The 12,249-nt window shown below is 40.9% G+C and overlaps 1 protein-coding gene across 1 annotated transcript; it reads left to right on the forward strand.

Annotated features, from left to right (window-relative positions):
* The first annotated feature begins 799 nt into the window (after positions 1-799).
* On the forward strand, positions 800-10,934 carry dnd1 (DND microRNA-mediated repression inhibitor 1). Its single transcript, XM_034115730.1, has 5 exons — positions 800-978; positions 2,397-2,502; positions 6,730-7,055; positions 9,168-9,300; positions 10,178-10,934. Exons 1-5 carry the CDS (start codon positions 943-945, stop codon positions 10,714-10,716), a joined length of 1,140 nt encoding a protein of 379 aa, XP_033971621.1. The 5' UTR covers positions 800-942; the 3' UTR covers positions 10,717-10,934.
* The last annotated feature ends 1,315 nt before the right edge of the window (positions 10,935-12,249 follow it).

Raw genomic sequence — 12,249 nt, forward strand, 5'->3', positions numbered from 1 at the left:
TTGTGACATCACTTACGCGACTCTGGGATTTGTAGTCTTTCTAGTTGCGTATTTTTCATAGTCTTATATTTCAACAGTTTTACGACAAACTGTGACTTTTTTGACATGGAAATTATTTTTTAAGCTGCGCATGGCTTCTCGACAAAAAAGCAATGAGATTTCTCCATAGAATTTTTGAAAATAGCTGGAAATAAGATCTGTGGGAAACGTACCTGTTAGATAAATGCACGTTTTGTTCAGCCGGATAATATCCACATGTCTACCCTACTTTTATAATTTTCGAATCATAAATCTATCGATTAGATTTATGGTTCGACTTTTGAAACTACAAGAAGATAAGGAGGACTTTTACAAAAAAGTTATAAAGATTTTTGTCCAGAAGGATAGGCAAATGGACGTCATCTTCAAGTCAAGGTAAGACCACCATTTTATTGAAAATGGGATCTTACTAAGAGAGAACAATTCAATATTTAAATGATAAAATTACATTTTGTGGGTATCCTTTTGTTGAACTGTCTGTTTAAAATTAATCAAAGCATCAGACAAAAAAAGCTTTTGAAAATAATATTATATTTTGATTTAGGTCAAAATATAATATTTGTAAACCTGAAGAGTCAGTGCCAGTGCCTCACCAGCCATGAACCTCACTGCACGTCACTGCAGAAGCTTATAGACATCTACGTTTTTTGTGCCCCACCACTACCTAGTTACAATTCCTTTTAGTTTTAAACTAGTCTTACTGTTAGATCCCCCAGGAACTGTTGTTAAACTTTTGTCAGTTTATTTTTGCTCAAATTTGAACCGGCCGCGCGGCAAAACGTGTTCCCTTGTCAGGAGGATGTAAAACCCGAGCTGCCCGTGAAGGAGACGCGGTGAGGGGTTGCTGCGGGCCAATAGGGTGTGGCTAAACGTGCGGTCACGGGCAAAGACGTCACTATCCGCATGAACACCGAGAGCATGGAGAGCAATCAAATGCAGGTAGGCTAATAGTTTCCTTCACTTTGTTTTTGTCCGTTTATATATTGTGTTTGTGTTTTAAGTCCAAAAGTACTCTCCTGTTGAGAGGAAATGTTTACAATACATTTGAGCGCTAGCTGCAGTGACGGCGCGAGCTCCGATTCCAACAATGGTTACTTTTGTTGTCGTGCCTCGCGATCTTTTTTCTAAACACATGCGCATATTTGGCTACATTGTGTAAAGTATTTTTCTCGTCTCGTGCTTTGCATCGTTACTTGTTTGTAAAGGTTTCTTGTGAAAACATTTAGTTTGGCTTTTACGTACGTCGTACGTCGTTCACCGTGCACTGCCTCTTGGTTGAGGACCACCTGCAGCTCATTAGTCTACATTCATTTACAAAAAAGACGATGTTAGCCCAGAGCCGCCCGTGAAAGCGGCGTGTTCGGGACGCTTAATCTACATTCATTTAAAAAAGGATTGTTTCTTTGTTTTTGGTTGGTTATAATAATTGTAATAATAACTTTATTTATACAGAACTTTTCAAAAACTAGTCACTAGTCGCAGAGCCTGCGGTCTAAATTACCCAACGCACGCAATAACATACAGCGTTTGAACAATAGCAGCAGTAATACAGAAACAGACAGAACATGGAAGTCGAGTAAAACAGAGTGGTGTCATCATTAGTTAAAAGCTTTAATAAAAGATTGTTTTAAGTTTTTAAGTTATTTTGAGTTTTAAAGTTATGACTTGAAATGACGAATATTTTCCTGTCGTAACTCTTTTCCACAAAAAACTTCTCTCCTTCACCTCAGTGCTGCGTTTGAAACTTTTCTCTTTAACGTTGACCATCTTTCTTGTTACATTTCGTCAGCTCAAACCCTGTAATAATACATTACAGTGTTATAATTTGGTTAAAATGGAATAACGTTGCTGCTCCAGAGACCAGAAAAATACTTAAAGCTGTATCACAATATCATATTGAACAAGTATCAGTTTATATTCCAATCCGGAAGAATCTAAATCAATCTAATATTTGAATCTTGAAGGGCCCCTAGATGCAGTGGTGGTAGAAGTAGGCCTACTCAGATATTATACTTAAGCAAAAGTAGCAACACTTAGCTGTGAAGATACTCTATTGCAAGTAAAAGTCATGCTTTCGAAATCTTAAAAGAACAAAAGAATTTGCATCTAAATACACTGTGTGCACAATTATTAGGGAAGTTGTATTTTTGAGGATGATTTTAATGAGTAAAAGTGAGTTTTTTTCCTTTCTTAGGAGAAAATCAATGTGTGAACAATTATTGGGCAACTATTAGTGTGCAGAATTATTATGCAACTAGGAACAACTAAGAACAACTAAGAACAAGTAAACTTGTTTGGAATCAGTTGTTTGAAGAGGAGCTGCTGAGTTGTTCCCTGTGTGACCCCCCCCCCCCCAGGTGCTGAACAGTGGGCGGGTGCAGGCTCTAGAAGCCTGGTTGATAGAAACGGACACAAAGCTGGCTCAGGTGAACGGCCAGAGGAAGTATGGAGGACCGCCTGCGGGTGAGACCTGCAGCTCACACACACCTCGCAACAAAGATCAGTTTAATTCAGTATTAGGACTGCAGGAGAACAGGCGATAACGTTGTTGAATATTGTGATGCTTATATCACATGTGATAATTAACAAATTCTTACATTAAAATAAGTTGCTTATGTAATAACTGAAACTAAATAAATTAAATATGATATTTCCATTCAACAACATGAAGTTTATTATGTATTGATCACTTGAGCAAAATCTATTAATTCCCCACTTTACAACAATGTCTGGTACTCTAAACCGACACATCCATTCTACTTGGATTATTGAAATAAGTAAAAACAAATCTGAAAACAAGGGATAAAATGTTAAAGGAGAGGTGTCATGGCCATTTCCACTGATCATAATTCCATTGTTGAGGTCTACTAGAATAGATTTATATTGTGCATTTTTCCAAACTCACATTGGTTTCTCATACAGCATCTCTGTAAACCACTTGTATTCACTGAATTTCACTCTCTGCCTTTAACGGCTCGTTGTAGCTCAAATAGCTCCAGCCCCCACCCTCCCTGTGAGCACAGTGTGCTCTGATTGGTCGGGACGTTGTGAATCGCGCTGAGCTCCGTGGAGGTGTGGTTTCCTTGTTAGCGATACACAGCCAAACTCATCCTGAGCACACACAAAGTCACAGCCGAAGTAAAAACATTAAGTGTGGCTTGATATTGAGTAAGAAAAAGGTTGATAAACGCTGTGAGAATGGGTCTGCAGAGAGAATTTCGCCGCGATCCCAACTGTCTGTTATCAGCCTGCAGCCAGGGAGGAGAAATCAGCTGAGCTGCCTGCTCCCTGCACACAGATGTGTGTGTGAGGAAGTCCGTGGATTGGTCAATTTGGACCAATCAGCGGGGGCTTAACGTAACGGCTCCGCGGACGTGACGTAACGGCTCCACGGATTGGTCCATTTCGTTCCGGGTACGGCTTGACATCATGCCGTCCCAGAAGAATCAAATGGACAATGACGTATCTCCAACGAGGCGTTTTGGGGAGGTATTTTCTGTGTTAGAGTTTTACTCGCTATAGGGTGTACTTTGAGGGTTTTGACTCTGCACACCGTTTACATGCATAAAAACCTTCATAACACACAAGGGGACGGGTAATAACCGGAAAAGCATGACACCTCTCCTTTAACTTCCATCTTTCAATTTGTGCTATTTTAGATTTTCAGTATAGATGTTTAGAATTATTGAAATTGTAACCCTCTTGTAAAAATGTATGAAAACATTTCTTGATACTGGGTAGGGATGGGTATTGTCTGAAATGTATCGATTCCGGTTCTGCCTATCGATTCCGGTTCTTATCGATTCCCCGTTTCGATTCCAAAATTGTAAAAGAAAGAGGTCAAACGTTTAGATAACAAAAATATCTTTATTCTTTTAAGCTTTAACTGACATTTTTACAAATAAAAAATATACATGCAATACAAATGTATTGCACAATAGCTGTGCTTTATTTGAACTGAGCTATGCCTGTGGCAAGCTATTAACAGGCATTACACTGTGCCTTGTCTTTTTCTGTTTTAGTGTAGTGGAGCCTCACTTTAGAGCGTTTACCGCCATCCATCTTTGGTGTTATGAAGTGACTGAGCTCGTGAACTGTCTACGGGAGGGCGGGGGGAGGCTCGCTGCGGGGCAACTGTGGACCTCTGTCGCCTGTCAGCGCAACTTACATGATGCAGTTTTAAAAAATCAAGGGCGGTGCCGGCCGTTAGCGAACCGAGCCGGCCGTCAACGGCCCGCTGACGACCGGCCGTTCTGTGATTCTCCAGAACACACAGATGGCCAGTCCGCCCTTACCCTGTATTCCACCGGGTCGCCGCGGCACAGACGGACCCGGTGGAATACAGGGTCTACAGCGTTTAGGAACCGTTAAGCAGAACCAAAATTGTGTATTTTGTATGGGTACCCAGTACCTGGCCTTTTCTTATCGGTTCTCATCTGGAACCGAGTTTCGGTTCCCAACCCTAATACTGGGATGGTATTTCCATTCTTAAATATAGATATTACAGGGTTCGTACGGGTGCTGGAAATCCTTGAAAATGCTTGAAATTGTACGAGGTGTTTTCAAGGTTTGAAAAGTGCTTGAATCTTGGGAATGGCGCTTGAATTTGGGATAAAGTGCTTGAAATTTTAAATGCTTTACTTCGCTTTTTAGATTAAAAGAAAATAAAGAAGTCGGAGCGCGCTTAATTGCTTCGCTTTACATAAAACAGCTCCGCTCCGGCCTTCCCGCGCTATGCGCGTGACCTGCAAGTGTTTTTGTTACGTGTGACCTGGGCATTCTGATGAGAGTGATAGATGACAGTATGCCAGGAGGTTGCAGTTTCAACGAGCGTTGGCTAGCAGAAGACAAATACAAGCCATGGCTAAGACGAGGGTCAAGCCCAAGAGTAGCCTCCTGCAAAGTTTGCAAAAATAACGATGCGAGAGTCTGCGCTGACGAGCCACATGAAAGGTACGCCGTAGTAGAGCATTTTAGATTAGGCTAACGTTGCTTGTTACGTTTGTTTAAGCTAACGTTAGCAAGCTGAATAGCGAACTCGATGAGGGATAATAATAATTGCAGGGGACAATCATTTCAGAGGAGCGTACCTATGTTATGTCAGTCGCCATCCTGTGGTGTTCAGCGGATGAAGCACTCACGGCATTTTGTGTTATAGTCACGAAATATAATCTATTGATTCGACACAGAGCGATTTTAAAAGCAATGTATTTCTACTGGTAGTATGTTTCGTGCCTAAACCAAATGTGACTTTCTCTATCGAAATCAGTCACATTGACCCGAAGACACATTTTAGTTTGTATTACTGGTCTGGGGGAAGCTCGCGAGTGTGTTTGTGTATTTTTGAGTTTGTGTACCGGGGAAACACTCACAAGAAACACCGGCTGTTGCTGTGATGTTAAATTACTCCGTTCTCTGCTTGTAATTATGCCGTTACAAGCTTCAAAGTTGTATTTATCATCTGAATTTGCCGAAACAAGTTTAATATTCTGAAAGCCAATACTTTGTTTATTTGAAAACAGATGAAAACAAACTGTCTTTTATATAAAATTGAAGTATTATACAAGTAAAACTACATGTTGCTTTAATCCCATGTAATTGTAGAATGAACACAGTCTTCCTTTGAAGATGTATAAATCAGGTGTCTTGAGTAGTCAAAATTACCTACAAATCATTGTACACATTTGTAACTATTATTTTCCACTTGTTCCCATTGTGAGTCTATTTTTATGCAGCTCTGCGTGATTTTGTGGCTACAATTCAGACTAATATACTACCAGAGGTAGAATAAGTACTCAGATATTGTACTTGAGTAAAAGTAGAAGTACCAGAGTGTAGGAATACTCTGTTGCAGTAAAAGTCCTGCATTCAAAATGTTCCTCAAGTAAAAGTAGAAAAGTATTATCATCAAAATATAGTTAAAGTAGCGACAGTAAAAGTAATCATTGTGCAGATTGGTCCATTTCAGAATAATATATATGATATGTTTTATAATGATTGATCATGAAAGTGTTCTCAAAGCTGGTAAAGGTGCAGCTAGTTTGAATGACTTTGTATACTGCAGGGTAGATTGTGAATTTACTCCAGGTGGAACTAAAGTCTGATTTAACACTTGATTATATTTCACATCATTCATCCACATCTGTAAAGTAACTAAAGGTATTAAATATGGAGTCAAAGTACACAATTTACCTCTGACTTATGTTTACTGCCAACCTAAAAGTACCTCAAAAATAGTAATTAATAATGTATTGAAAAAAATAAAATAATGTATTGAAAAGTTATTTGGCTGATTGTTTTATATCGGCTCAGCCAGGTTATATGGGATGCCCAGTCTACGTACAGATCACTAATTTTGAAATATTAAACTTAGTTTTCTTTTCTTAAATGTTTCATCCTCATGTAGAATGCTATCACGAAACACACATTTGGTTGTTTATAGCATAAAGAACATCTGATTTAATGTGAGGTAGGGAAATAATCATTTGAGTATAAGTATAAGTATGTGTATATAAATATGTAATTTACAACAGCTGTAAGATGCTTGAAAAGCTTGAAAATGCACCTTGAAAATGCTTGAAAAGTGCTTGAATTTGACTTTTGAAAAGGTGTAAGAACCCTGTATTAGCAATCATTGATATATAATCAAGCCATGCACTTACTCCCACCGTCTCTCCTCTGTGCGGTCAGTGTGGGACCTGCCCCCCCCAGGAGCCCGATGTGAGGTTTTCATCAGCCAGATCCCACGGGACACCTACGAGGACGTGTTGATCCCCCTGTTCGGCTCCGTGGGGCCCCTCTGGGAGTTCCGCCTCATGATGAACTTCAGCGGGCAGAACCGCGGCTTCGCCTACGCCAAATACAGCTCACCAGATGTAGTGAGCGATGCCGTGCACCTGCTGAACGGTCACAGGCTGGAGGCCGGCCTCCGCCTCAGTGTGCGCCGCAGCACGGAGAAGAGTCACCTCTGCATCGGAGAGCTGCCCGCCAACACCCAGCCGGACCAGCTGCTGCAGGTAACGCTCCGAGGGAACGAGAAGAACACTGCTGACAGAGGGAAATGCATCCTTTTCAGAAATAGTTTTGATCTACGATACCATTATACTTTATTGTCAGATAAAAGGAGTCTGAAATGTGTCTCGCATCCCAGCAGCTCCATTCGCAACATCAACAAGGACAAATATTTAAGACAAGATACAAGGGAACAAACATTAACCAAATCAGCATGATCACTGAAGAAAAACATGCTCAAGACCCTTTAGCGTACATTTAACCTGGGATTTTAGCTCTGTATTTGATTGGAGGATTGACTGGTGCACAAATAATGCTGAAGTCTAGCTTTATTAAATCTCTGGACCCTGTATTTTTGATTTGACATTCATATTATATAAATAACATTATTATTATTATTATTATTATTATCATATTCTCTGTTCAGGACATGGTTGGGGTCAGAGATGATCTCGTTGGCCAGCATCATTATGTTGTTATCGTAGGCTGGTTCATGGAGTTTCTCAGAAGGTTGACCTACCTATCTTTGAGCAGATTTTCAGCTGGTGGAGCCGTTTTTATTTTGAGTTGGTAGACAAACACCATTTAGCATTGCAATACTGTACATAGGGATGGGTATCGTTAAGGTTTTAACGGTATTACTACTTTTATCGATACCGCTTATCGGTCCGGTCTTTTAACGGTACTCTTATCGGTTCTTTTGGAGAGAAAAATGAGGTAAACTAACTATATGTTGTATGTCAGGGACTACGGATGGAAATTAGCTCAAAGCTAAAATCCGGCATATTTACACTTGAAGCATTATTTGTCTAAGGTGTTCATTAATGTGCATTCATGTCCCTATTCAAATAAACATTAAATGAAAAATGAAAATAAACAAATTGTGAACAAAACTAACATTGCTTTTTATTTAAATTAAATACATAATATTTCACATCAAAAGAAACAACAATGTTTTAACAAATGGTATTAAATAATCCGATGACAGAACTGTAAACAGAATGGCTGAAACTTTAACAAAATAAATAACTCAGTTCCCTCTAATCATTAACCCATGTTTGTATCATTGAGTTAGCTCCGTGTGTTGCTGCTAGCATACATAATATACCTGACGTGGAAACATTACTCGTGGGCGGGGCTACAGAGCTACTAGAGAGACAGTCGAACCCGGTGCATTCCTCCGTCTGAATGTGGTGCACTTTTGCAAGATGTTTAGACAAATTGCTCGTGTTACCGCCCTGACATGCTAAACTCTTATTGCACTTTAGGCAACGAGCGAGACGGGTAAAGTTTAACCACACCTCGGAGCGCGTTCTCTCCGCCATCTCCTCCGTGTGTGTGTGTTGCTGCATGTAGCAGCTGCGTGTGTGTAAACTGCCCCGCCCCCTCGCACACAGGCGGGGGAGAGAGATCTCTCGCCTGGTTTGGAGAGATCGAAAATACTAAGAATAATGAAGCATTTTGCAGTCTTTTTGCATGTTAGAAACGGAGTTGGCGACACTAAAACTGCAATATAAGGTTTGTGTAGCAATAATACACATGACATATTTTTTACATGTCTCCAGTACCGATAAAAAGACCGATAACGTCGGAGCTTAACGGTACCACGGTCTTTAATAATTCAGCCCCGGGGCCCGTTTAATACCGGGGCTCGGTACCCATCCCTAACTGTAGAACTGAATCACAGATGTAAAAACAGAAGAATCATTTATCTACTCGCTCCCAAGGCCTACTATTTTACATATGCCTCAACAGCACATGTATAAGTTGAATGGCATAGAATAGGAACTGAGTTTTGGAGTGAGCACCACCCGTCAATCAGCCAGACTGAGTGTGTGTGCTACAACACCACTGGTACACAACAGGTTGGCTGTAGCTAGTGTAAGCTAACTTCAGTGCCATGGAGAGCTGAAGACCTGACTGCACTCTTCAGGTCTCGCATGTACTATCTTGCCTGTGTGACTGTTACCCTTTTCAAATCCATATTCTAAGACAAAAAGTACCATGCGATATTAAAATGAGGAGCTCTTTAGTTTTACAAAAGTAAAAAAAGTCCCATGAAGTTTTCCCAGAGCCTGTAGTGTCCTGTAGTCAAGGCAACGTGTGTTTGTTCCCAGGTGCTGCGTGGTATGGCGGAGGGGGTGGAGAGGATCTCTCTGAAGGCAGGGCCTGGAATAGTGGGGGTGTCTGCTATAGTCGTCTTCTTATCCCACTATGCTGCTTCTATGGCCAAGAAGGTGCTGGTGGAAGGTAGGAGCTCAGATGATGGATCACATCACTGTAAATATGATCAACCTTTCATATATTGTAATGCATTTCTCTAATGAAATGGTACAGATGTCAGGTAGGGCACAGAAATAACAATTCTGCAGTGGTTGGGCTTGAGGGGGTTTCTCCCATATTCATGTCATTGCTGACATTTGTATAACTTGCTTTTTTATTACCCGTAAATTGGCTTTTTGGAATATGACAACAACAAAAAAAAAATATATTATTCTGACTTAAATTGCAACCATTTGTTGCAAACTGTTATGAAAGCATCACTGCACTCACCAAGGCCTGTAGACAATATCCCAAACGTGTTAGAATGGGGGGGCGGGGCAGTTCAATGCTGAATGCAGCTTTAATTATTAGTATTATGATAAACTTTACTTTACTTGGACTTGATTTGTACTTGATTCAAAAGACTTAACAGGAACTTTGTGTTTTACATTTCCAATACTGAAAATCTGACCTTCACACCCACTAATGGTCAACACTTCTCAGCTCTTTTTTATTTTCATTTTTCACACAACTGTTTCACTTATGTCACAAGATCTTTTCTCCCCACTCCATCTCTGTGATGTCTAGATGTTCATTCTGTTTTGAGTCTGGCTGCTTGTGACTGCTTTAAATACAACAGGTGGCACGACGTAGAATAACCAAACTCTTGTTTTATCTTTTTTAAAAAGCCTGAGGCATTCTCTTGTGAAGGTGGGGTAATTATGTATCTATCTATCTCCGGTTAAGAACATTAAAACTTACATATTCAAGAGAATTCACAAGTATATACCCAAGATAATGTTTTTTTTTCTTTACTGATGTCAAAACACCTTACTACTGTAGCTGCTCTTCTCTTTGTGCCCAGCATTCAGGAAGAAGTTTCAGTTCAACATCTCCATCAAATGGCAGTCTACAATGAAGTCGACCACTGACGAGCCCCCCCCTCCACATAAATTCTCTAAAAGCCTCTTGCCGGTCCCCCTGAAGCCGCCACGCCACATCCTCACCCCTCCACGCCCCCCTCCCCGCCTGGCCCGCCCTCCATCCAGGGATGCCATTGAATTCTGCAAAGCAGTGGGAAAACCCGCTGTCCCCCAGCCCCCGCCCCCTCCCAGCTCCTCCTCCTACGTCTCTCCCCTGGAGGGTCACCTCCCCTGCCCCATGGCGGTGCTGTGTGAGCTGTGTGAGGCGAAGGGTGTTGGGAAGCCGCACTACAATATTAGGCTGAGCCACGTGGTGCCCAAGGGCTTCATGTTGTTCTTTTATGAGCTGTCCGTCCCCGGGATAACCCCCGACTTCAAAGGGCTGGTCAAGATCTTACCGGGACCCTCTGCCTACGCCACGCTGGGGGAAGCTCATCAGGCTGTGGCTCTGCAGGTTCTGATGAGGATCTGCAACATTTAGCCCCCCCACCTGACTCACCACCCACCTCCTACAGCACTGTTTGCTTTGTTAATGTTATTTACAGATAGATGTTCAATATTTTATCTTATTTTATCTGCATGCTTTTAGTATAGTTCACTTGTTTGTCTTTCATCTTCAGTGTTTTATTTGTGCATGCTTTTTACATGTGTTACTCTTTATTGGTTGCTCATTTTTAATAAATGAGATTGAAAGGAAAATGTGATGGTGTTACTTCATGTAAATGTATGGAGTGAATGATTTATGTTAACTCTTTACAACGACTGATTCATGACCACTTGCACAAAGTGGGGATTATCAACAGCAAACAGGTTTTATTTAACCCAGGCTAACATAATCCTGGCCATTCTGACCCAGATGTGTTCATCCTAGATCAAGTTATCTTGATTCAAAGTGTGTTCTCACTTTGAATCAAGATAACTTGATCTAGGATTGTGTTCTCACTTTGCAAAATGTCCCTGAGCCTTCACTGAGTCCATGGGTGTTTCTCAATGTCAAGGAAGGATGCTCCAGAGCCACTATTTCAAGGATACTACGTCAACGAGTCCCGCCGAAGGACTGTTCCAATGTCCAGCATACTTGGAATTCTACCGAGCTCTGCGTCCTTCATAGCGAGAAATTTCGAGGCTGCACATGTGTAGACTCCGCAGTCTTAAAATCCCCACAATGCTTTGCGCACAGACCAATTTCCCAAAATCTGTGGCGGAAAATGTAAGGCGGGGCCTCTCATATGACGCACACCTGCACACTTGCTCGCCTGTTTTCCGAATGCCAGGAAGGATTCTTGCCTCGCTTCTGAAGCAAGTGACTCGGAAGACATGTGCTACCAAGGAAGCGTCCTTCAAAGAAGATGACTGTCAGTGCTTCCCTGCAGATGAATGGTGTCCTCTTCTCCACTGTAAGCTTACTGCGTCAGGATTAGCCTCTCGGTTTGTAGCCACCCTAAGTATATATAATTATAAATAGCATTGTTTTGATACAGGATTATTGCACCAGATTCACAAAATCTGCCATTATAGCTAAAGAATCTGAAAATGAACCTGATCAAGCTGTTAAATGAGATGTGTCTGAAAGACTTGTTTCACTGATAGTTCCAAATGAATTTACAAATAGTCATCCATATAATATGGAAAACGTATCCACATAGGAACAAGATGTAAAGACGAGGTTTTGATTTATTGGCTAAGAGAACTATTTATGTAATGCATGATTTTTCTAAATGTGGCTGTAAGAACAAGTGTTATAATCTTGAGAAGGCAGCTTTTACTATTTTTGACACAAGAAAAAGCTAACTGACACTATTAATTACAATAGTAGGCTTTATGAGTCAAATAGACTGCACCAAATGAAATAGTGCCAATGGAAACTCTTGAAATCAATATTAGTCAAGAAAATGATAGATGCCTGTTCTTCATCAGTTCAAGGCGATATTTTCATGTCAAGCTCCAATGATATTCAGTTTACTACCAGGAAAGAAGAAACTCATTGTGTGTTCCTTATATTCAACCCTTTTTC

The sequence above is a fragment of the Trematomus bernacchii genome, unplaced genomic scaffold (assembly GCF_902827165.1).
Source record: "Trematomus bernacchii unplaced genomic scaffold, fTreBer1.1, whole genome shotgun sequence".
NCBI lineage: Eukaryota > Metazoa > Chordata > Actinopteri > Perciformes > Nototheniidae > Trematomus > Trematomus bernacchii.